At 33.2% G+C, this 25,697-nt stretch overlaps 2 protein-coding genes across 13 annotated transcripts in view; one reads left to right on the forward strand and one right to left on the reverse strand.

The window, feature by feature from the left end:
* Positions 1-733: 733 nt before the first annotated feature.
* Positions 734-25,391, forward strand: LOC106882998 (heterogeneous nuclear ribonucleoprotein U-like protein 1). 4 transcript variants are annotated; one of them, XM_014933851.3, is made up of 19 exons: positions 734-1,033; positions 3,855-3,976; positions 4,099-4,234; positions 8,387-8,504; positions 9,158-9,234; positions 9,356-9,495; positions 9,815-9,914; positions 11,799-11,911; positions 12,162-12,317; positions 13,959-14,066; positions 14,329-14,451; positions 16,991-17,119; positions 19,236-19,404; positions 19,834-19,989; positions 20,367-20,531; positions 20,656-20,744; positions 21,300-21,506; positions 21,608-21,747; positions 24,743-25,391. In XM_014933851.3, the coding sequence occupies exons 1-19, from the start codon at positions 892-894 to the stop codon at positions 24,810-24,812; spliced, it is 2,460 nt and encodes an 819-aa protein (XP_014789337.1). In that variant the 5' UTR covers positions 734-891; the 3' UTR covers positions 24,813-25,391. The 4 variants fall into 4 exon arrangements, with proteins under 4 accessions (XP_014789337.1, XP_014789338.1, XP_089216049.1 ...); XM_014933852.3 differs by having other exon boundaries at positions 22,754-25,321; XM_089359923.1 differs by lacking the exon at positions 734-1,033 and adding an exon at positions 2,065-2,229.
* LOC106881190 (uncharacterized) overlaps positions 25,390-25,697 on the reverse strand; it is a 185,571-nt gene continuing 185,263 nt past the window's right edge. For all 9 annotated transcript variants that reach the window (XM_089359916.1, XM_089359904.1, XM_089359918.1 and 6 more), the window contains one exon: positions 25,390-25,636. In XM_089359916.1, the coding sequence (XP_089216042.1) occupies positions 25,624-25,636 (13 nt within the window). In that variant the 3' untranslated portion in view covers positions 25,390-25,623. The remainder of the gene's footprint in view (positions 25,637-25,697) is intronic.

The raw sequence follows: 25,697 nt of genomic DNA on the forward strand, positions 1-25,697 counted from the left end.
TTCTAACATTTCTTTAAACATATTATTACGGCTTTTAGATATAATAAATGACGTATTCAGATAATTTTTTTACTGTATACAATGCACATTCTGTAGGGGTAGTATGTATGGTCTGTGGAAATTTATTCATTAATACTACTAGTATTTATTTCATCAAGAAATCAATTAGCTTCTAACAGAAGCGACATTCTACATACTCTGCACCTGTTTGTTTTGTTCGTCACTTCAGTGTATATATATATATATATATATATATATATATATATATGTATGTATATATGTATGTGTGGTACACACACATTATAAATATTAAATATAAAAATATATATGTATATGCACATTATATACATAAATGCATGTTTATCAATACACATTACATAAATATATACATTATACATATATAATACATATATACCTCACTATTTACACACTTACAATACACCCCCTTTATGTATACATGTTCTGTATTAGAAAATTGGTATTTTGATTCGTCTTGGAAAACTTTTTCCTAATTTTTTAAACTTTAAAATATTGTTGTGAGAGTGATCAATTCTAAATCGAATAAAAGAAAGAAAAAAACAAAACCTATTCAATAATCATTATTTTGCTTTCATTTTCTATGTTGAGTTCTTGATCATAAGGCTTCCACCAAATCAAGTGACGTTCCAGGCGGACTTAATTTTTTAATGTAACCCTTTGCCGTAATATATATCTGCGCATGTTCAAATTTCTCGCCCGCCATTTGCGTAGAAGCTTCAAGGCAGATTGCGAACGTGATTCAAAAATTTTAAATTCAGCCAATTATTTGGTTGAATTTCCCATCCCTAACAAAAAAAATCTCTTGTTTTTGGATACATCTCTATTTCAAACCTGGAGAACCTAGAACCAATTATGAGTGATATTGATCCAAATAAGCTGAAAGTCGCCGAATTGCGCGAGGAACTCAAAACTCGTGGCCTGGATACTAAAGGTACGAAGGCAGTTTTAGTTAAACGGTTACAGCAAGCTTTCAATAAAGAACAAGGCATTACTGGTAAGTTGTATTTCTTTCTGTTCAAATTATTGATTCTTATTTACATTTCAAAACTCAGTTTCTATTTAAAGAAAAAAATCTTCAGCCGTTGTCCGGTATATTCATGTCACCTTTTATTGAAAATGGCTCTCCTTGTTTTCCTTTGCCGTTTCCTCCCATGCTGCATTATAAGTTACGGAATCTTGATTGCATGTTTGCCAAATGTTGTTACCGAGCTAATAAATTCATTGTGATCTTAATAAAAAAAAAAAATTCTATATCGATCGTGTATCGATATAGTTAGCTTCACTAGTTGATTGCCTCAACGGTTTTCATTTATAAAGCTTCATTTTACTCCCTTTGATATAAATTGTATGAAATTTTCTTAGCATTACTTTCATTTTCTTAAGATAAAAATCTCGAGACCTAATAATTTCCTCTTTGAAAAATTAGAATTTTTAAAATTTTGAATGTGATTATTCATTTAGCAATGTATAATTTCACTGGTTATATTTCAAGTTCTAAAGATCTCAGAACCTACTACTTTCATTTTGCAACCCCCCCTCACCCTGCACTAATTAGAAATTTTTTTTTGCGTCGGCCATTTTTTCGACCCCTCGCTGACGACTTTTTGACGGAAGGGGGAAAGAATGAAATTTTAATATTTTATTGCAACGTTGAAATAATTTCGACTAACATCTTCGTTCGCATTAAATAACCACGAATTATTAATTGTGTGTCTGAAAACAAAGGCAACTACTGTTCTGCTTTTACGGATGCGAATGTGAACCAACACCATCATCATTGCGGCTCCAACAAAACTAGGTCACCCGCTTGATACCGCCACTGTTGCTGCAACTGCCGCCGCCGCTCCTCCCACTTAGAGGACGTTCTCTTTATATATTCTCCTTCTCGCTTATTAATATACCTCCTACCAACGCTCGTTTGCAATTCTCCTCCTGATGTCTTCCACCTCTTATGCAGTCAAGGGAGGAGGAGGAAGGGGAGGCGTACCCTTTCTCTCTAGTCTCATCTCTCCACCGCTAACGACTGCACGTCGGGCATTTTTAGGTTTAAATGCCTCTCAGTTAAAACAGTCGCAGGAAGAATCTTGTTCTCGAAATATTTTGAGGAAGCGATTTACTAACTTGGGTTTTTGATTCCTTTTTGAGAAATCATTTCAACTACTATTCAAATGAAGAAGACAAAGATTAGAGGTAACCATTCTCTTTTCTGTTTCTCCCTCCATTGTATTATATATTGCTGGTTATTTGCTTCAATATTGAGCTTCAACGGTATCCATCTTGTTTTTACGTTGTCTTTGCTGCATTTTTATGTCTCAAGATTTTCCCATTATCCTCTTTACATTAATCTGTTGTTTTTTTTTTTTTTTTTTCAAATTTAGAGAAATTTTTAATAAGCGTTTTGTTTTTCTATGGAAATTAAAATTTTTTTTAGAAATTTAAGTTTTCATGTTAGCTGACAATCTTTGTCGATATGAAGATATTTTTGAATTTGAACTGTGAAAAGATACAAGGACTTAAATAGATTGATTTAATTTGCTAAATTAAAAGAAACCAAAGGCATTATTTGTGACAATTTTTCATATCCATTTGTTTTACAAGAACAAAAGGTGTTTTCATGATCATAGAAAAACTTATAAAAGCAAATAATTAATATTTTAATTAATAATACCAAAATAAAAGGCTTTGCTATTATGTTAATGTGGAAAGGGAAATATTTCACAAAACATGCTATTTAGTTGAATGAACTAGATTTTTAGAAGACGTGTTAGTTGATGGCGGCAGGTTTTATGTAAATCAGTAGGGGGGGGTTGAGGTCAGTGATTGCGGCGGCTCGGTTTGGCAACCAAAGTTGCTTTGTATTTTCTTCTTCCCTAAAAATTAAACAGGGTTACCAAACAGTCTAGCAAGCAGCCTTTAAAGATATATTTCAGTGGGCCATGAAATCTTGTTGAGCACGTTTGATTCTAAAATTTAGAGCATCTTACAGAAGAAAACTTCGTTTTGTTTCATTCTTCGTTTGTGATCGCAAATGCACGTACATCACGCAGTCTTACGAAATTAATTTATAAATGCCTTGTGCTTATATTCGATGTTTTTTTTTTTTTGTTTTTTTTTATAAACCACCATTACGACGAATCTCATATATTCTAATTCTTCTCCGTAGATATCTAGTCGCTATAACTTTTCTGTTAGTGAATGTCCTTAAGTTTCCTGATCTGAATGTTGACTTCGGTTTGGTAACTTCATTCTTCTTGGGTCGATAGTAAAGAAAAAATTTAGAGGAAAGGCTCGTCGTCTGCCTGCGTGACGGTGCGATTCACACATATTTGAGGGAGCGATTTGCTCGTTGATGGCAATTTTCATTATTCGGAGCAGGAATAGCTAGAATTGGTTAAATTGAGATTTTCATTTTCCGGTGTTTACAAGTTGAAAATAAGTTCAGTTTGCTGTTGCGCAAAGTGATTGGTGAAAAAAAATTGGGGTTCTGCTAGGTGTCCTTTAAGAGGGTTAAATTTTATTAAAAAACAATATTTACCTTTGGATACATAATACGATTTTATGTGTATTTTCCGTTCACATTTTTAGAATTACAAAATGAAATTTTAAAAATTATGATGACAGGTTATTAATAGAATTTGAATATGCGTTCTGGGATTTCAGGGAAATAGGGAACCATTGATGGATCTACAAAAGATTCTGTCGCTGTTAAAGTCTATTTAAATGGCTATCTTCCTGTAATTTTATTGATCAAAATATAGTTTCGGATTTTTTTTGTCGCCCTCATTGAATCCATTGTCTTTTCAACATTTTTCCAGTGGCAGATGACGATTCTCTTGGAGATGACGCTCTACTTGAAGAAGAAGCACCGGACGAATCTTCTCAGGATTTAGATGGTGGTAACATGGATGAGTCTGCTCTTGAGGTTGATGGCAACGAGGTACAGTTTTAAATTTACAATAATTTCTACGATTTTGTTCTAAATAAGCATTTAATCATTTTGATAGGTTTTTGTAACAGTGTTTCATTTAAGGGGTATTTTTTCTTTGTGTAATTGTGAAGGATGGCGATAATGATGTTGGTGAAGGAGAGGAAGAGGAGGAGGAAGAACAAAATTGCGATGAGATGCCAGAAGGAGAAGAATTTCAAACTATCGATGAAACTTCTCAAGATGATGGACAACGAGATCAGGCTAAAGGTAAGATTTCTCAATCTTAAATTTCGGAAAGACAATTGAAACCTCGTAAGACGGGCTGTTTAAGTGGCTGGGATTGACAACTTTCAAAGCACACTGTTCTTAGAAAGAACTTTGGATAATGTGACCCAGTATGGTCACAGTTGGAATGCTTTTAATCGATATGACATGATGCTATGCACCAAATATGAAATTTTTGTCACGATGGAACTTGGCACATTTCTTCTAGTGCTATGTTATAATGTGATTGATAATTTAAGTGTACGGTTGTGAGGCCCTCTTTAACCCCTTTTATTGCTGAAGACATCCTCTCAAAAAAAAATTTGACTATCCTGTGGAAAGCACTTTTACATGCCAATTGTTGAGTAATGTCATGTTTAAAACTTTTGAGACATTACTTGAAAATACTTCTATTATTTTGTGGTTTCTAATGGAATGACCATGAAATTTAATTACATAGTTATAGGGTTCATTTTTTTCTCGTATCAAAAGAAAATACTCAGTAATGTGTGGTTAAAGGAAGAGTATATCCAGCTATACAAACCAAGTCAAATGACTTGTACAAGCACCAGTTTTTAAGAGCAGTGTTTCCTAATAAAAACTCTGACAATCCCTACCAGCAATAGGAAGCATACACAAAATGTTTAACTTTTTAGCATTCACATTATTCTGTCAAAAGTAATGCTTATTCATTGACATTGATTTTAATTAATTAATTGTGCATTGTTTTGTAGATTTAGGCTAGATCTAGTCAGTTTAAACGATAAAACAAGTTGAGTATTTTGTCCAGATAAGACTGGTTTAAATGCTAAAGGGTTGAGTGTAAAAATTTGAAGAAAAAATTTAAATATTTAAGTTTTAAAGTTTCAATAAAAAGCAGTTGGAGAATTAAAGAAATAAACATACACAGTAAATTTGCTGAAAATGAATACCTTGCTTGTCATAAAGGTGAACATTTTCAATATTAGTTGCTTAATTGGTCTTTTTAGTTTTGAAATTTCAGCAAGTTCATTAACAAATTTTTTTTTTCTCTTTGTATGTAAGTATAAAGATGAAATCTTTGTACATTATTCAAAATGTTCATCTTATATTGATAAACATTTTCAAAAAGTTTGTCTGCTTTCCATTACTATATTTTGTAAGAATTGATATTTTGGTATGCCTCACTTGACACATAGCTGTTTTAATCACTGGAGATTGAACAGAAAAAGGAAAGAAAACCCAAAATTTAGAATTATACTACCCTTCCCACTTAATTTTGGAGTATGCAACAGACCATAACATTTCCATTCCCTTTCTTTTAAAAAACATTTTTCTGAATTGTTTTTAAACAATGAAGCAATTCTGCAAAATAAAAATAAAATCTACTTTCGAGTCAAATATTCTGTTTATAAACAGGATGGTGTTATATTTTTCACATTCAATTGTTCAATCTTCCTTCCCTAAAATTACAAGGTAATTCGAAATGAATGGTACAAAAGAAAACTTGTTGTAATGAATGTATTGCAAAAATACAAATGTAACATGAAAGCTTAATTCTAAGTTTACTGACTGTCACAAATGTTGAATGCGAGTGCTCTTTTCCCCCACAGCAGACGTCTACATAATAGTGTAGCCTGATTATTTAAGTTGATTGCATCACCTATCTGCTGTGTGAATCCCTGTAAGTCCTGTGGAAGTGGCTGTATAAACACTGTGTCCTTCAGATACCCCCAAAGCAAAGTCACAAGGTGTTAAGTTGGGGTGACCTGGAGGAGTAGACCATAATATCAATGGTAAAACACTCAATCCAGTGTTCTGGAAGATGCTGGTTGATGTAATTAATCATGTATATGTCTATGCCCATGTAACGGAGCCCTGACTTGCTGCATCATGGAGTTGGGTACTTCTTCCAACTGGGGAAACAACCAAATGGACAGCATGTGAAATTAGGTGGACCATTTGTTTTGAATTACTATTTATAGCTCAATTTTCCATATTTTGTGATAATTAGTGTGTCTTGTGTATATATATTATACATACTCATGTGTACAGTTGTAGATTTGTGCCTGTTCTTTATATATATATATATATATATATATATATATTAGTTATCCTAAGTAGACAGGTTGGCATCTAGTTGCAAAGCACTACTGCATAAGTATGTTTGCATATAGGTGGAGTTCAGCCCAAAATATACCATGGTATCCTCATTGTTATCAGACTTCAGTGAGACAGATAGTAAGAGCAGAATTCAATCTTTTTTTCGATGGTGGCTAAGTTGCTTAGTGTGAAGACATTGAAGTTTGAGATGTGGAATGTAAGGATAAGACAGTGATCAGAAGAGTTAACATGTGGAGGCAGTGGAAGGTAAATGTGAGGGGGGAAATTGATTAATAAGTTTATAGCAATAATCTGTGGATGATATTGTGCCATGATTTCATTATATGTGAGCGAGGAGTCAGGAGTTGGTGATTGTGGATAAGATTGCAAACAGCTAGCTAACATAAGAGGCTAAAAGTTTTGGTAGGTATTAAGCAGCAGGTAGTTGGATATGAATTGACAGATGTGGGTTGGTGGATTGCATTCTAGTAATTTGGCAGTTGTGAGCATTTCTCTTGTATAAAAAGAAAGGTGATTATCTTGACAAGAAGTTTCCAGTCTTTGATCCTTGTGGAACACTGGAGATCAAAACATAAAAACTGATGTACTTTGCATGGAAGTTAAAAGCGAAATTAGAAATTTCAAAATTATTAGCCATATGTATAAACAGAATTTGTTACCCATTTTTTAGTGCTTAGATATTTGTATAGATATTTTTTAAATCTATAAATTAAATGAAGCAGGAACGAGTTTGAGGTGCTACAGTGGTATTAAGTATTATTTTGTAATGGTAGTGCTGAAGAAATTAAATGCAAGTTACTATATGCAGATGACCATGTTAATAGCACAGATAAATAGGTGGGAAGAATATCTGGAGGCAAAAAGTATGAAGGTGAATAACTGGGTAGACAAAAGTGATGACAAGTAGTAAAGTATGTGAGAAGATGGAAAGAACAGGGAAATAGTCGTGTGCATTGTGCAGTAAGTGTAAGAGGGTTGTATAATGCAAAAGCTATAGATTGAAGTTATGTTGGCATGGGTTTTAGAGATGGTGTGAAAATGTTACCCAGTCGCTAGTGAAATGTGTGTAAAAGAACTTCGGGCGACTGAGTGATGTGTTAACAAGAAAGTTGTTGAAACTAAAGGAAAAACTGGATACTGCAAGTGAGTAATACTATAATTTATGGAAATAAGACATGGGTAACAAATGTGGAGAACCAGGAACGGTTAGAAAGAGAGGGAATGGTTTGGTAGTTAAGAACATAGATGTGAAGTTAAATGTGATGAGGTGGCTGGGTTATGTGGTTTGGGAAGCCTCAAAGTTACAGTGGATGGGAATTAAGCAAAAAGTATAGAACGGGGTAGTGGGAAGATGATGGGACAAAATGGTGACTTCGGAATATTCTAAAATCATGAAGGTGTGTATATGCATGTAATATAAAACATTTGTGTGAAATACCCACTCTACATGTAATTACATTGTCCTAAGAAAAATTGAGGAGTGCTTAAGGTATTTAAGATAATTAGAATAGTAAAATAAAAGTTCTGTTCAGCTGGTGCAAGATAAAAAGATTACTTGCATGTATGGTGGATTTCACATTTTTGTAGGCATTTACATAAAAGCATATGAAATTTTTTCTTTTCAATGAAATACCACAATTGACTCCATTCTGTGTGTGAATAGTAGTGTTCACTAGAGTGATTTATCCTGATGCTCTGACCTGGAATCGTCCAATATTTTCTTTATAGCTTTCTTTTTTTATGCTAGGCATTCTCTGAAAAGAAGCTTGTTCCATTCATGACAATTACTTTGGATTCCCCCCCCCCCCCCCCCCCCCCCCTCTTTGTAATATAGAATCCTGAGATATTTTGTGATGGTACAACTGCTGTTGATAAGGCTAAGTTTGTATATTTTCTGTTAGTAGCCCAAGTAACAATTTTAAGTTGGATGCAAATTTGATTAATTACAACCAGTTGATACTGATATGATTTTTTTTACGTAGCTTTATTTTACTATTTTGAAAATTTTGCATAGGTAGGAATATTTTTATGAAACCCACTTATTTCTTGCAGATGAAAAAGAAAAGAAAGCCCAAAAAAGAAAGCGTTCCCGTTCCAAAGAAAGGAGGTCAAGAGATCATTCTCGTCGTTCAACATCTCGGTCTCGTGATCGTGGAAGGCATTCACCAAGGTTTGACTGCTTTTACAATAGCTTTCAGAAATTTTTTCATTCTATTGATATTACTAGAGAAAAATATTTACATTGGACTAATCATTCACATGAGTTGAGTTTAATGTAGGAGTAATAATGGATAATGCCAAATAAAAATGGATTTCAGAATATTTTCAAGGTTTCTACTAAAAGGAAATTGCTTTAAAATCTAATCTACTCTATGCAGGTGTGAATCAAACTAAATATTTGGTTTGAAACACTATTTGTAGGGATATCCAGTAAAGATGGAAACATTTATCACAATATTGCTTAGGAAATTAGTTTGTATAATTATTAATCTAAGAATCTGTATATGAACCCTCTGGTCAGTTGTTTGAATTGCTAGAAATAACAATTATTTCAAATTGCATTACGGTCCTTAAAGGGCACTGGATAATGTCCTGAATGCATTGCTAGAAAAGAAAACTTTGCTGAAATCCCTATTGAACTAGGCTAACATAGGACTAAACAACTAGGTCCATGAACAATATTACCGTTTTGTTTGTGCTCCTTTTATTGTAACTATGGCTAACGTTAGATATTTTTCTTCTATCTTGAGGCTGGTATGTATTGTAAAACCAAACTTGCTGATTTGTTCCAATTGTTACATATGCTATGCATTTAATTTGCAGGAGAAGTCCTACAGCTAAAAAAGTGGAAATGGAAGATGACAGTTGGGTTCAATCAACTGAAGTTATTTTGGACAGATGTAAGTTTTTTCTTCACAAATTGTCTTTATTCAAAGCTCATCATCTTGTAAAACCTTTGCTATGTACTAAAATAATTTTCGTATTTTATTTCATTTTCATTCTGAAATTTTAATTATTCAGATAATTCTGACTTGAATCTTCGTATTGATGAGAGCAATGTTAAGGCACACCCCCTCACTGCAGATGGTTTTGCTTTTATGTGGGCTGGAGCACGATCAAGTTATGGTGTCATAAATGGCAAGATTGCTTTTGAAGTTAAAGTGAGTGTTCAACATTAAGTTCTAATTGACATAAGTATTAGATTCTAAATTATTGATATTAAATTTGAGACTTTCATGACTCAATTTTTGTTTTGATTTCTTAAATTTGAATTGTTGAAAGGTTACAAAATACAAACTAACCAAGTAGACAAATGAGCATCTACTCATTTGACTATATGACTAACTAAAGCTTTGACTGAAGTAGTTAGTCCTATTTATTTGTGATTATCATAAGAAAAAAAAAATTATAGATTTGATTGCTAATTTGAAATATTTGTGGATAAGGAGAAACTATAAGCTGAAATTATTTCCACTTCAGATTGGAGAAGAGCTCAATGTCAGTCATTTGCCATCAGAAGAACCAAATCCGAATGTTGTTAGAGTTGGTTGGTCAACAGATGCCTCAAATTTACAATTAGGTGAGAATATTCAATAGTTATATCTTTTCTAGAAGTTAATTTTATTAGCCCTTTTGTTACCAATCTGCCTGAGACTACGTCTGGATCTAGGATACAAGCATCCCGTTTTAAAGTGAGCTAAGTTCAAATCTTCCATCAAAATTTCATACTGATTTAAGTTTTAAGCACCAGCTTAATAATGAAATTATTTCACAAATTAATTGATGCAAAGGTTGTATATTCAACAGAAATATGGTAATGAAAAGGTTAAAACACTCGACTTAAGCAGTATTTTGTATTTTCATACCTTGTTTAACCCTTTCGTTACCAAGCCGCCCGAAAAAAATTTTGTTTCATGTGACCAAACCGCCCGTAATCACCTATTCATATTTAAATGAGAATATCTGAGCAAATCTCGGTAGTACATTCGTGAAAACAAGTGATTATTTGTGTAAACAGTTCAGTAATAGTTTTGTACGATGATCAACGTGCTTTTTTAAATTTTGTGAATTTTGGGAGATTTTTTTCCAAATTTGTTCCTGTTGTGTTTTCAAAATTTGTAATCCTGACAAAAAAATGGATGCGAATTTTATTCTGTCAAGCAGCGAGTCAGAATTCGAAGGATTTTCCGTTGAAGGCCTTGATAAATTTAACTCTGTAACCGAAAAAAAAAAAGCACGTGGTATTTGATAATGAATCTGAGGTTTCATTTTCCGAAAATGAAAGCAGTGAATCCAAGAGCTCCGATGATAGCGATAAAGAGAATGAATTAGTACCGGAATGGAGTGAAAATTTAAGAACTCCTTCTTTCAGTGATTTTTCTGAAGAAACTGGACCAAGTCACAGTCTTACCCAGGAGAGTAAAGCTTTAGACTTTCTTTTTGCTTTTTCCGATGTGCCTATTTGAATTGATTACGGCGGAAACAAACCGTTACACTAAATGTAAACAAAGCGTAAAAAAGGATAGTTTGAGGTTTCCCATAAACTTGAATGAAATTAAAGCATATTTTGCCATAAATATTATTATGGGCATTAGAAGGTTACCTAGAATAACAAATTACTGGAGTAGTGATGAACCCTTTGGCGACGAATATGTCTCAAGTATAATGACGAGGATACGGTTTTTAAAATTGACTCAATATCTACATGTAAGAGACACGAGCAGTACACCAGTACGTGGAAAACCAGGCTTTGATCCCTTATTTAAAATAAGACCCCTCATTGACTGTGTTCAAAGCACATATAAAACAGTTTATAGATAAGGATATGGTGGGCTATAAAGGCCGAGTGCGTTTTCAACAGTATATGCCAGGAAAGCGCACAAAATGGGGGATCAAAGTTTGGAAAAGATTTGTGAATCAAATACTGGGTACTGCTCTGGATTTTAATTTTATACTGGCAAAAGAGACAGTAATAAATCCAGCAATGTGCACAACTCTTCTATAATAATATTTTGTTGTATACCCAATTGAATATTAGCTAATAACCCATTTTCTATAGCGATGTTTGAACAAAAATTTAAATAATTTTATATTTTGTTGAATTTGCCTGTAATTAAAGTCACTTTGTGACAAAAATTTTGGTATAGAATTGGTTGAGAACCTTTCGTTAATTTATCTTCCAAAAATCACATTAATATGTTGATAAATAAAAAAGTTAGAGTTGTTTAATGAAACCAGCCTGAATTTATGATTGTTAGAAATTAATTGAAACACATAAGGGGTGTAATTTGGTTAGAAATATGGCAACGAAAGGGTTAAATCAGAAATCTAAAGTGATTTTAAGTGTTTCAAAATTATTAGAAAATGTTAAAATATTAGTATATCACCCTCCCTTTTTTTTTTTTTTTTTTATTACATTTATTGAACCTAAATGATTAGGTGATTATTAACTTCTAATTCTCAGGTGAAGTGCCACTTTCCCACGGATATGGAGGAACTGGTAAAGCTTCAACAGATTGCAAATTCAAAGATTATGGTGAAAAGTTTGGCAGTGGTGATGTTATAACTTCTTATTTGGTAAGTCTGAATTGTCTAAATTTTATTTTAGACTTAGCTACTATTAAATGATCAATGGTTAAATATTTTAACATTGATATACTAAGGGATCTTCCATGCATCAATAAATATATACATATAGATATATATATATATATATATATATATACACACACACACACACACAAGCTATATTTTATAGATATTTTCATGTTTTGAAAGATTTTTTGTTATGCTATAAGCTTAGTAATTATTTATTTGATGGTTTTAGGACTGGGAAAGTGATCCCCCAACCATTTCCTTCAGTAAAAATGGAGAAGACCTTGGTGTTTGTTTTGAAATTGACCGTGAGGAAATTGGAGAAGCTGCTCTCTTTCCCCACATTTTGACTAAGAACACTGAATTTGAATGCAATTTTGGACAAAAAGTAAGTTTTGTTTGGTTTTGGTATTATATATATATACAGGAAAGTATATTAGGGTGCGAGACATTTTTACACTTTATCTTAAGTAAAATACAATATATTGATCCTTTTTAAATCGTAAAAAATTGCAGTTAAGCATGATTTTTGTATGTCTGTTCTCTCTTTTCTTCTGTGAGTTGTGTGTTATTTGCAGCGTAATTTCTAAGCCACTTGTTCATCTAGTTAAGCCTCTAGAGATTTGCCTTTGACACTTATCTGGGTTTTTTTTTTTCGTATTCTTTCCACATGACCATGCCAGCTTGGTCTTCTCTTCAGCACGCTACATCGGTTCCCCTTGTGTAATTCAGTTTTACTAACAGCTCAGTTGTGTTCCATTCAGACACAGGTAGCATATTGTGCAACAGTTCTTACCATTTAAGAACACTAATGAAATTAAAATGCAGTCCAAAATAGTTTGCTCATTTCTAGGGTTTGCTTTTCTTTGGAATATTTTTTAGATATTTGATATTAACCTGTCTGAGACTACTACTGATTTCAAAGAGTCTAAACCAAGGCTGGCCAACTTGAGGCCTGGACCTGCAAACTTTTGTCTTGTGGTCTGCTTGATACTTTCTTGAAATATTGTTTAATTTTAAAATAAAATGTTTGTGTAAAACATTTTTGTTTCAAAATAGATTTAAAATTCATGTGGCAATAAAGCAAAAGCATACAATTTTATAATTTTAAACAAACAAAAAGTATGAAAAATTCTTGATTCTGAAATTTGATTATTTGACTATTAGTGCATAAAGAATACAAATGGCCCTCAAAAAACTTTGATCAAAGTGGCCTGCAATGTAATTTGAGTAGGACAGACCTGGTCTAAACTAAAACCTGTGCAACATCTTGGGCAACTGATCTACTTGTCTCGAGATGTGTCACACTTTCTATTTATTCTTTATGTAAAGGTGTCTTCTTTCTCCAGATGTTTTGTCTCTTTACTTGGTATGATGAGTCACTACCATGTGTGAAATGGTATTCACCTTGGATGTATTCAAACCAATTATTCTGTTCCCAGGTTAATACAGTGTTGTAGTTGCTTGATTTGAGGAGACTATCTTGTTTTCACTGAATTCTCTTTCTGAAAATGAGTTTTCATTTTGAGTGTTGTTATCTGATTTATTTATTGCCATTTTATATCAAGTTTTCTTTGCTGTCGCATGTAGCTGTGGTGCATTTTATTGTGCCACAGATATTAGTAATCCTTTGCAAAGAGGCTAAGGAGGTCTCTACTCTGTATCAGTTCAGTTTACACATTGGCAATTCAAAGTACACTACGTAATACTTGTAGAATTTTTGATTAGTAATCAGTAATTCAAAAACTCTTTCTAATTTCATTGTTGTGAGTGAAAGTGGTTCTTTCTAGCATATTATAAGGATGTAACTACATTAATCATACTGAAAAATAAAAAAAAAATGCTAGTTGTAATTTAAGGGTGTTGAAACATGTTTATTGGCAAAAAGTCATCCTTGAGGCTTTCTATTTATATATATATATATATATATATATATATATATATATATATATATATATATATATATATATATACACATACATACACACACATGCACGTTTTAATTTAAAAAATTTTTTTTCATTTGTAGGAAGAGCCATGGTTCCCATTAAAAGATGATTTCATATTTTTATCAACAGTACTTTTAGAAGAGCGTGTGAGAGGCTCGTTGCCACCTGCTAAAAAAGAGGAATGTGAAGTATGTGAAATTATTCACATTGATATAATTTTAAATTTTCCCTGTTTAAACATTAACTGCTGTAAAAGTGTAATAATTGTTAGAAACTTAAAAACATTGACTGTTAATTTGTTATACAGATATGATTTTTGTATTGTATTCCATTCAATTTATCCAGTTAGATTAATTGGTGTCTGACTTTTTTTGTTTTCTTTTCATTCATTTTACTTTTAATAAAGATGTTTACTGACAATTGTTTTAAATTGATATTATCTTTTGTTAGATTATGATGATGGTTGGCTTGCCTGGTGCTGGTAAAACTTTCTGGGCTGATAAACATTCAAAAGCTAACCCAGAGAAGAAATTCAATGTTTTGGGTACCAATAACATCATTGAAAAAATGAAGGTGGGTTTCCCTTGAAATATATATTGTTTAGCATATCCTAATATTATTGCAAAAATGTTGCATTAAATTTGGCTTTGTAAATTTTATTGAAATAATCATTACACTACATACTTTTGTATGTATTCTATTTCGGTAACATAAAATTTGGAATCTTAGAAATAAGTTTGAAGGCATTTTGAGTTACTGTTTAGTTAAGAACATCTTGCAGGAAATCAGCAAGATGTTTGAGGAAAGCTGATAATTTTGCAGCACTGTTCTGTTTCTGTAGATTTTGTTGAGATATGTTTGAAGATGTTAAGAATTACACCTTTTCAATTAACCACCTCTGGATGTAGATGCTTGGGACAATTGGTGCATTTTGTTGATTTCCCCACAGTATTCTCTTGCAATGGTTTCACTAAGATTTTTAGAAATAGTGGATGACCCTATAAGCCAACCTTCAGTTGCTGTTCATATATTCTTCATATGACTTTATTTAGATCGTTTTGGTTCTCTGCCTTGGCGAATTCATTGTTGCCATGTGATTGAGGAACAGATTATGGGATTCTCTTTTTTTAGCAAAAGAGAAACACTTAGATTTTCCAATGTGGTGCAGGTATTTACTTCTGCAACTTCTGGCTGGATTCACTTTAACTGTCCTACCAATTGGTCATTCTTTATCATTTGCAGGTCCTTTGATTTACATTTTTTAAGGCTCTTGTCTCTCTAACAAAATCCTTTGAATCAGTGTTGAGCTGTACATGTTTTCACTGTCCTGTCATCCATTTCAAACTCTACAATAATGCTGCTCAATTTTGCCTTTTCCCTCATCTTTAATTTGAGTCAAAAATAAGACAGCAGTGGAAACAAATTATTACCATTAATCATTAAGAGAAATACGTATTTCAAAATGGTAAATTTGTACCATTGACTAAGTTGGGAGAAAATGTTAACTGGCTTTCCATCATAATAAAAAGTTTTTTCCAGCAATGTTACTGTAGATGAATTACATGTTGAATTTCAATGTGGGAAAAAAGAAAAATCGTATTCCATTTACATTCTATGGATTACTTGACAATTTTCTTCAGTTCCCCATTTTGTATCACTTGTTTTTTCAACCTTCAGACTGACTTATTTCTTTGTAACACTGTAGCCCAAACATACCTTCTGCTTTTTTTCTACAAGTTAGAGATTGTGAAACCATTTTCACTTGGTTATGGAAAAGCATCTTTTCCTAGAATCCTAAAATAGGTTTTATAGGATTTGTAGGTGCAGCTTTTTTGGGTGGGGGTTGTCTTGAAGTTATTTTTCTATATTTGCTACTTGCCCTCTGCTTTTCTTGTAAATTCTTTATACTTTAATAATTTTACTAATTTTTCTTCCTGCACAATTTTTGCAGTTCTCAATTAGATACTGTTAGTGAGAAATCTGTTTTATGTATTGAGGTGATCAAACCATTCACTGATTGCAGTTAGTAATAACAGCTAGAAGCTATGCATAGGTTTTTGGTCTTTTGTCAAACATATTTGTTTTGAACTATCTGGCCATATTTTTAGCTTACTAGAGTATAAAGAAAGATGTAATGTTATTAGGTTTATGTATATTTCTCTCTCAAATAGTTTAATTTTTGAATTATCTGTATCAAAAATAATTCTAAGATGCATTTGTAGTTTTATCTGAACTAAAAATGAAGCAAATTTGTATTTATAGATACTACATACTTATTCCCTTAAACTTACATTAATGATATGTTATAAAGACAAAACATCTTTCATGAGAGAACTTATTGCTCTGGATTTGCTGCTAGAAATTCTTGTACTAGCTTTGGGTATAAAAACAGAAATATGAATTTTGACATTTATTTTAATGAAACGCGAAAACCTTTCCAGATTGTTTCACTTAAATTCTAAATTAACCATGAAATAATTTTGTAAACAACTAAATTTTATGTAATTAATAAAGTGACATTTTGAATATGACTACACAAAGGAAATTTTGTCTCAAAACTGCTCTGATTACAGGTATATTTGTGAAATGTTCTAAATCTAACATTATTCAATATTATTAGCTTTCTAAATGCTCATATTTATGGCAATAACCTAATTTTGCCAATTGTGTTCTACTTTGTTCACATTTTATATAGTCTCTGTGCTATATGGAACAACTGAATTGGAATAAACCAATTGGTCAATTGGTTTCAAGCTATAAGGATGTCTTTTGAAAAGAAATCTTACACGTTCTGAAAATCATTACTTAAACTACCAGTCTGCCATTTTATGTAATTGGAACATTTGGTTCAAAATACACTAAGTATTGCTTGGTGCATTTAATTTTAATTCATTGTATTTGAAAATTGAATGCTTATTAAATTTGACGCTTATACACTCTGCCAATGGAAAGATACTTCTCCATAGACTCTTAGTTGCCCAAATCTGTATTATAAATACAGGAAAGTATATTAAGATGTGAAGAATGTGTTCACTTATTTAAAAAAAAAAAAAAGGTCAATTGGTTTTTGCTTTTCAGTTTTATTTACTTTTAAAAAATATTTTCCTCCAAGGTAATGGGTCTACCTCGTAAAAAGAACTACTCTGGTCGTTGGGATGTCCTCATCGACAAATCTACAAAGTGCCTGAATCGCATGATAGAGACAGCTGCTCGCAAGAAAAGAAATTACATCTTGGATCAGGTATTGTAAAATTGCTATCTATCTCTTTCCAGTGTAGATTTTTTTACTCAGTAGGATACTGACATTTTAAGTGTGGAAAATTCTGCTATTTAGGATGTGGCAACTAAATGTATAAGCATTACTTGATATTTTTCATGCACATCTCATTACCTCAGTTGGAAGTTTAGCTTCACAAGAATGGTAGCAAGCCATTGATGCATTGTACATTATTAATCTAAGCAAACAAAAGGAAAAAGGGTTAACATTCAAATTAACTGATATCATTGGTGCATATACAATGTAGCAAATGTTTTTGAAGAAAGCAGTGATTTTTAACATTTCCTTAACAAATAACAGGAAGAAAGGAAAACACTTGACATTTCAGGATCATTAATTTAAAAAATTCTTGAAGCTTTTTACATTTTAGCTTAAAGGCGCACTCTAAATTCAGTTGAAAACTCAATCTTGTGTAATAAGATGTGCATTGGCTTCTTTCTCCTTTTGTAATTGGAAAAACTTTTGACGATTGGCATATTTCTACCGCAATAAAGAATTGTCCACTTCATTTCTGTAATGGGAAATTTTAGATTATGAAAGAATATATAGCAAATATTAATGCAATGTTATTTTAACTATTAGTATATTGATGCTGGATATTTGTGGGTTGTTGCAACCTTTTAAGTCTTGAAATCAAGCAATTTTTGTTAAATAATTGGCTGCTTCAATGGTTTTTCACTTTTCAGTTGAAAATTAGCTGTTATTTATATAAAAATGTTTCTTTTTTTTTAAACATGCCTCTACGTTTTGCACTGAATTTTCATGAAGCACAGAAACCTTTATAATCAACCAGTTGCATGTATGAAATCATCAGCCGTATTTCTGGAAATTCTGTCCCCATCCCTTCCCTAATACATATTGCATGTTGGTAACAGTAAAATGAGTTTTCTTGTAGCTAATGGCCATCACTTCCGGTGAACATGATGGATTAAACATTGCGGTTTCATGAATAGAGATAACTGCTTTAATACATTGATGTATTTGAATGCATCTAAAACTGATTTCTTTATTTTAACTAATGTGTGAACCACATTTTTCTCTCTAATATACCCATGATGCCTCAATCCAATATAACAACATTTGGCTTGCAGAATGAGGTCCTTTCTCCTGAGTTACATTCTACGATTTAACATAGGAAGTTTCAGGGGGACATGTGAATGAATTTTTTTTCTGCTTTCTGGCTGATATTTTTATGAAAGCATTTAAATGATTCTTGAACCCACATTTATTGGACCTGGAGGTGTGAAGAGCAATCTAAAAGTTTTAATTCTTTTTCTTTAAAAATATATGAAAACAACTGTATTGGTCTTTTTATTTTACTTTACCACAGTTTTTGTGGTTTTTAAGATATTTAGAATTTGGAAAAAAAAATTTTTAATCATAAATTATTTTATTTTATGCTGAACTAAATTTTTTTGTAATTTTAATATTACTGAATTATTTTGATAAAAAAAAAAATATTTTTTTTGTTCCTTTCCAATCTTTTTTTAAATTTCATGACTTGCTCCCACAGCTCATAAAATTTCTTTCACCTTCCTAAGAATGACACTTACAAAATCCTTTTTTTTTTCTCTCTGTCTCTCACTCTCTTTTTAATAACCTTAAAATACTGAAAATTTTCTCATTCAATCACCTGGGCTTCCTGAACATCCTTGCTGCTGATGTTTTCAACTGTTTTGTACTGAAGTGCTGCTGCTATAGACATCCCCTGTCCCCAACAAACTCTTCCTTGTAATACTGCTCTTGACTCTTTCTCAATAGGTGGACTTCTCTTTCTTTTAAAATAGTCTCTATGAAGCTGGCATTGGTAAGTTCTTGAGTAATTGATTGGGATATTCAGTACAGAAAGTTGATGGCTTCTGCTGCCTGCTGCGGTCTGATCATTGTTACCACATCGTGATGGAAAAAGGAACAATATTGATATCTTTTCATTTTAAGAATATATTGCAGATGCAAGAGGCTGATGTTTTTAATATATGCGACCATATATGCCATGAGACAACGCCAATCGTCTACGATTGACTGAGAGAAGTGCCATCTGAAGCTACATTGATTATATTGTTCTTTATTACCATGCTAGACAAACGTGTATGCATCAGCCCGGAGACGTAAAATGACGCCTTTTGAAGGCTTTCAACGCAAGGCAGTTGTGGTAGTACCTACTGATGAAGAGTTCAAAAGACGCATATCGCAAAGGGAGAAGGAAGAGGGCAAAGAGATACCTGAAAAGGCGGTGCTTGAGATGAAAGGTAGGGCCTGCTGCCTGTAACTGGCACAATATGGAATCATTACCTACTCATTTCCTGTGTTAATTTTGCCTCGAAAATATTACCTGACACTTGCTGTCACTCCAGTAGAAAAACTCTTCCGCAGCTGTTAAAAACATATTGCTACTATTAACAGAAAAATCTATCCTGTGCATCGCTTTAAAGCTATCACCGATTTGTTATCCTCCCAGGAGAGCATATATACATACATACATATATATATATGAAGTTTAGGGTACAGGCTTAGTATTAGGGCATTTTTTTTCTCCCTCCTCTTTTGAAATTTTTTTTTCCTCCATGATTTCCATTCCTCCTGAAGAATATTTATATACTTTCCCCCCACCCCCTATTTTAATCTTACATATTTGCTTGTTTTGTGTATATAATCTTAAACCAGTTCTACCCTTTTAGCCAACTTTAGCACTCCTGAAGAAGGCACATTGTTTGATGCTGTAACATATGCTGAATTGGACAAGGAAGATGCTAAACCTTTGGTTGAAAAATATAGGAAGGAAGGAGCAGCTGCTCTTCCTCCTCCTTCCAAAAGATTCAGGGGAGATCGATTTGGTAAGTTTTTAAAATTTAGGTTTCCTTAAGTAACTTTGTCAGGAACTTGATTTGACATTATTTTGAACATGGCTGTTCTGATTTAAAGGACTAAAAGTTTTTCTAATTTATCAAGCTATTACTTAATTCTAGTGTATTTAGTATTATTATTCCATAATTTGGATGTGGCTCCCTGTTTGTGTTAGAAATTTTGTAAATCTTGTGATTTTTTTTTACCAGTGCTATTAGAAATAGGGGACAATCATTTGATATTGCTTTATACTGAGATATCTAGTTTTTGAATACTGTGAATATGCATTTTCTATGTATGCTGAGTTATGGCATTGATAGCATGTAACTTAATTGCTTTATCAAAAAAAAATTTTTTTATTAAATAGGACGTGGTCGCTTTGATCGAAGGGATTATCGCCGAGGTGGAGGTTATGGTGACAGAGACCGCTTCGGTAGGGGTGGATCTCGTGGTTTCCGTGACAGACCAATGGCTCGTTACAATGACAGACGAAGCAGTGCTTATGGTACTGGTGGTAGTGGTGGTGGTAGAGGTAAGTCAACCTAGGATTCATTTAATGAGGTTTTCTCTTGATGATTTACTGGCTGAAAAGCTTATTTCAAAAAATTACCTTGCAGTTCACTTACCTGCTTGAGGTTTTTTCTATTTTTTCAAAGGTGGCTATCCTTCTCGTGGACCACGTCCCCACAGTAGATATGAACGAAGGTCACCTGAAAGGAGATCAGCTGGATACAGACAGGGACAAGTATGTCTAGTTACCTTAATGTTTGACAAGTCTTTTTTATTACTTATAAAACCCCATGGTACGTTTTCTCCTTCTTACCCCATAAAGCTGTCATAATTTTAATATCCACTTTTCCATGTGCATGGGTCAGATGGCAGTTATAGCAGATTTTCTATGACCAGATACCCTTCCTCTCTCTATAGCACTTACATAAGCTGATATGTTCCAGAACTGGACATTCATGAAAGTTTGGTAATGACATACATGATGGGCTTTTTCAGTTTTCGTTTATCAAATTTACTTTTAAATGTCTACAAAAAGACTGCTGTAGGTGATATAAGTAATTTTTATAAGTTTACGTATCCATTTTCTAATAGAAAATTTGAGACAGATGTTGCTTTTGTGGGGAGTGTATAATTTCTGGCCTAACCTTCATTAGGGTGCAATGATATTTTGAGATCTTTTGATGGTGATAGGGTTAGTACTGATGGCTTGCTTTTGATTATCAATTAGTGAATTATTTTTTTAAACTACAGCTATTAAATCTGAATCTCATTTATGTAATCTTAACTTCAGCGATACCAAGGATCTGGTGGACAACGCAGTGGTGGTGGTGGTGGTGGCGGCGGCGGCGGTGGTGGTGGTTATGGAGGTGGTTCTTGGGCCTCCAACAGACCATATGGTGGTGGTGGTGGTGGTGGTGGCAGTCAAGGTTCATGGAGCCATCAAGGCAACTATAGTGGACAATGGGGCTCTTCATCTCAATCTGGTGGTTATGGAAATGTAAGTTATCAACTTTTAGTGTTCAGTTTCTTTTTAAACTAATATCAATGTCCAACATTGCTTTTAAATTGGCTGAATATGTTTTCTTTTCTCTTTTGCAGTGGGGTTATGGCAGCAGCTCTAATAATCAAGGTGGTGGCTATGGCAGCGGCAGTCATTCTCAGTGGGGACAGAACTACAACCAGAGTTATTATCAGGGTTATGGCAGTGGCAACAACCAGAGCCAGTACGGTGGTCAATGGTACGGCAGTAGCTATCGAAGATAGATATTCTCCCATATTCTTTCACCACTCACCCGCTTTCCTAAAAGTAGGGGTTATCTTCTAGAAGCAGGTGGTAGTAGCAGCAGCAGCACCAACAGCAGCAGTGTTACCCAATGACATATAGGCTTGTCTGGAATTTTTTATTTTCCCCACTCCCATCACTTCTGAAATAAGTAATTTTGGATCACCCTGTATGTTATTCAGTTTGGGGGTGGGTGCAAGATGACATAAATCATTTGATCATTTAAGCTGTTGCTGATAATTTCCTAGTTGCTGTTACATTGGTGTGATTTTTTTTTTTAAGAAACCTTAAAAGTTACAGGAGGGTGGGGTATGGGGTTTTTTTTTTAACATTTAAAGAAATTCATTTGTACTTCATTTTCATTTCATACTTATCCTCAATATTCAAAACTTTGAATTCATTGCAACAGTAGTTTTGTTTATAATTTTCCAGTTTAATTTGTACTATTGTTGCATCACCTTTATTACATGGTTAACACCCACTCCCTTAATTTCAATCAAGTAATTTTTATAGCTTTTTAAATCTTATTTTGTACAATTTTAAAATTACTGTCCTTAAGCTTATTTTCTAACTTCTCTTGCTCTTCATTCTATCACTATCCATCCATGGCACTTAGCAGATGGGTTCTTGTTACAAAATGAGATCTGTTTGATCTGAACGATTTTAAAAACAATCCCCTCCCCTTCAAATTCTGCATGTTCCTTTAATAAGTGCCTTTTTTTCTAAGGGAGCAACGTGGCATAATACCCTCCCCCAACCTATTGCAGTTATTGTAGTGAAGTACTTTTCTCTAAATTGCACATGTTGGATTCTGGAGCTATTGATTCAATAAGAGTTGCCTGGTTGATTTGAAAATGAAATTTTGGTTGGCTGAAAGAACATATTAGGCAAGTGTTTGAAGTTATGATAGCAAAAACGGCATGGATTAGCCCTCCATAACATTAGCTTTTGTCACATTTCAGGGGCCCCGGCTCTGGCTACAAAAGTAAAGCATACTCGATGTCCAGAGGGAGAAAGTATTAACATAGATAAATGGCAACGAAGACTGCCTCCACCTACTCCTTCTGCCCAGCATCTGCCCCTGCAATATACAGCATTGGTGATGGGCAAGTGATAGCACTTATGGAATCAGCATCATGCAAACAGCGGAGTTAATGAAAAAAAAAAAAAGATACAAAAAAACATAAACACTACTCTGGGTCCACGTAAGCGAAAAAGAAAAGAGAAACTTAAAACCCTGGAAACATCTGCCAGAACACTAAAACATCTTCCATTCACATGGAGCTGCTATTTTCCTTCATAAGTTTGTATCATAACTTCAATTATTTCAGCAAAATCTGAGCATGACACTCACCTGGACTTGCTTCTCGCCCATTGCTCATCTTACCTGTATTACCAGAACTTACCCAATCCCCACTTTTTTAAAAAAGTTTCACTTTCCTTCATATGAAAAGTTTTAACATTTGTCTTGCTAGATACTGTTTGAATGTTTTAGTGCTTTTTGCTATGTACCTTGCCTGCAGATGTAGTAGTATTAGTTATTGTTTTTTTTTCTACTCTGGCCATGCTCGTTGCTCCACAATATTAAAAAAAACAAAAAACAAACTTGAAATGAGAAGAAAAAGCAACCAAACCATTATTTTAAAGTATGTACTATGTGTCCCTCATTACAAGGAACTTTGTATTATCCATAGGTGGTAGTTTCCTGTATGAAACCTTTGGGTGAAGTCAGGTCATTGTAACTACCATATTACTGTTTTATATTGTCTGAGAGGACGAGGAAGCATGCTGACTGTATGCAGGATGGTTGAATAAAAATGAATGATGCCTTTATTGCTTTGTTTTCTTTTCCCCTTTGTGTAGTATTTGTGTTGTACCTGTTCAACTATGCACATTTCTTTGCCAATATCTGGCTATAATGTTGCATATATTAGTAATGGTTTTAGGGAAAATGGACTTTAAAAAAATCTTAATGAAGCAAGAAATATAAAAGGAAATAGATTTATATATATTGTTCAATCAATTTCTTTTTAAAAAATTCATCTTGATGCTTATGTGGAGGTTTATTAGCCAAGGGGTGTTGAAATGTACAGCAGTTTGTCCACACAACCATCATTGTTGTATAATTCTGGAAATAGTGATTTGGGGGATTTTCCCGTGGTTGTTTATCTTGAAAGAAATTCAAGAAACTTTTTTTTATTTTTAGTAAAAGTGTTATATTAAGATTTCTAAGAAAATGAGCTGTTTCATTCTCATCTTAAGCCATTAATTTTTTTTTTTTATCACAGCATTGTGATTCTTAGAAATATAGCAATTAAAAATGCTGTTGGTCTAGCTTGCAAGTTATGAATTTCTTCAATGCAATAAATGAATTCTAGTTGGCACTTTTGGTCAGAAGTTTTTAAAAAAAATCCAACAGCTGTTTATCAAGTTGCTATGTATAAATTTTTCTTGTTGGGGAAAAAAATCCAAAGCTTGCACAAATTAGAAATAAAACTCAGTTACTGAATGCAATGGTTAAATACTGCTTCATTCCACTACTTCAATTGTATTTGCCTTGAGTATTTTCCAGTGATTTGTTTAAACTTTTCTACAATTGCAAAGAAAGGTCTTATGTTTAGAGCAGTTATGTTGGATTACACTTAGATATACTTGGTATGATTGAAATTTGTGCATACACACTATTGTTATTAGTCATTAAGAGTTCTCAAGACTGGGGGTAGGGAACAATAACATTGATTCTGTTTCACGAGTGAGATGTTAATGAGACTAACACTATTTATAAAAGAAAAAAGTTATTGTATCAAGTTCTGTAAAATGGAGCTTGCAGAATTAGAATTAAGAAGTAGAACCCCCTTTTCTTAAGTGGGTGTAGGCAAAAAAATATTTGGTTCGATTATGTTAATACCTATGCTATTAGTATCTGATGTTACTTTCCTTTTTCTATTCAGTGTCTCAACTACAGCAGCAACTTCCAAGCCGAGCAATACAGTGGCCTATGACTACAAGAGAGGTTACTAGGATTTGTACCATTAATTACATTTAATCTTTCAATAGTCTTAATATACATCAGATTTCTCTTATATAACTTTGGACTGTATTTGTAAATCTGGATTCCATAGAGGGGGGGGGGACCTGTTAATTTTGTATCAAGTTTCACCGAGCTCTGCTTAATGTACATTGCTTTTTATTGTGGGGGGGGGACTAAAAGTAGCTACTTTTTCCCCCCTCCACACATTAATCTTGCCCTTTTAAATAAGGCAGTTCTTTACCAGAATTCTTCAAACATTTAGCCTTTATAGCTATATATTTTTGGGTCACCAGACCACCACCTCTTGATAGGGTCTGTTGAAGGGTCAGCCTGATAGAATATGCTCTTATCAAGCATGTAAGGACAGTATTTTCTACCTAGGTGGGAGGAATTTAAATTGACCCCCAGTACTTGACTGGTACTTTATTTGGTGCTCACGTATATTGCTATTTCTTTTGCAAAAACTAAACTGAAACTGATTAAAATATTTTTGAAGTTATACAGCTTCTCATGCATTTAATTTTTAATTCATCCAAATCATTGAAATAAATAAACTATTTTGAATCATTTTTCAATTCCATACTTTATTTTAGCCTAAAGTGTTTGACAGTGAACAGGGTCCATGAAAGCAACTGCTTCTAATAGCTTAGTTTGAATGAATGACTTGAGAAAAATGCTTTCCATTCCAACTTGGCCAAATTGAATTGAGGAATAAAACACCAGTCCAATGTTGCGGTCTGGTCTGGTGTGGTGACTTGCTTATTAAGAACTGAGGTCTTGTATCAGTTGCATTCATACAGATTATTGGAATTTCCTGCAGAGGAGAAAAAAGTGTATCAGTTATTGAAAGTTGCATTATGAATATGGCTTAATGA

The sequence above is a fragment of the Octopus bimaculoides genome, chromosome 11 (assembly GCF_046866305.1).
Source record: "Octopus bimaculoides isolate indiv1 chromosome 11, ASM4686630v1, whole genome shotgun sequence".
NCBI classification, from domain to species: Eukaryota; Metazoa; Mollusca; class Cephalopoda; order Octopoda; family Octopodidae; genus Octopus; species Octopus bimaculoides.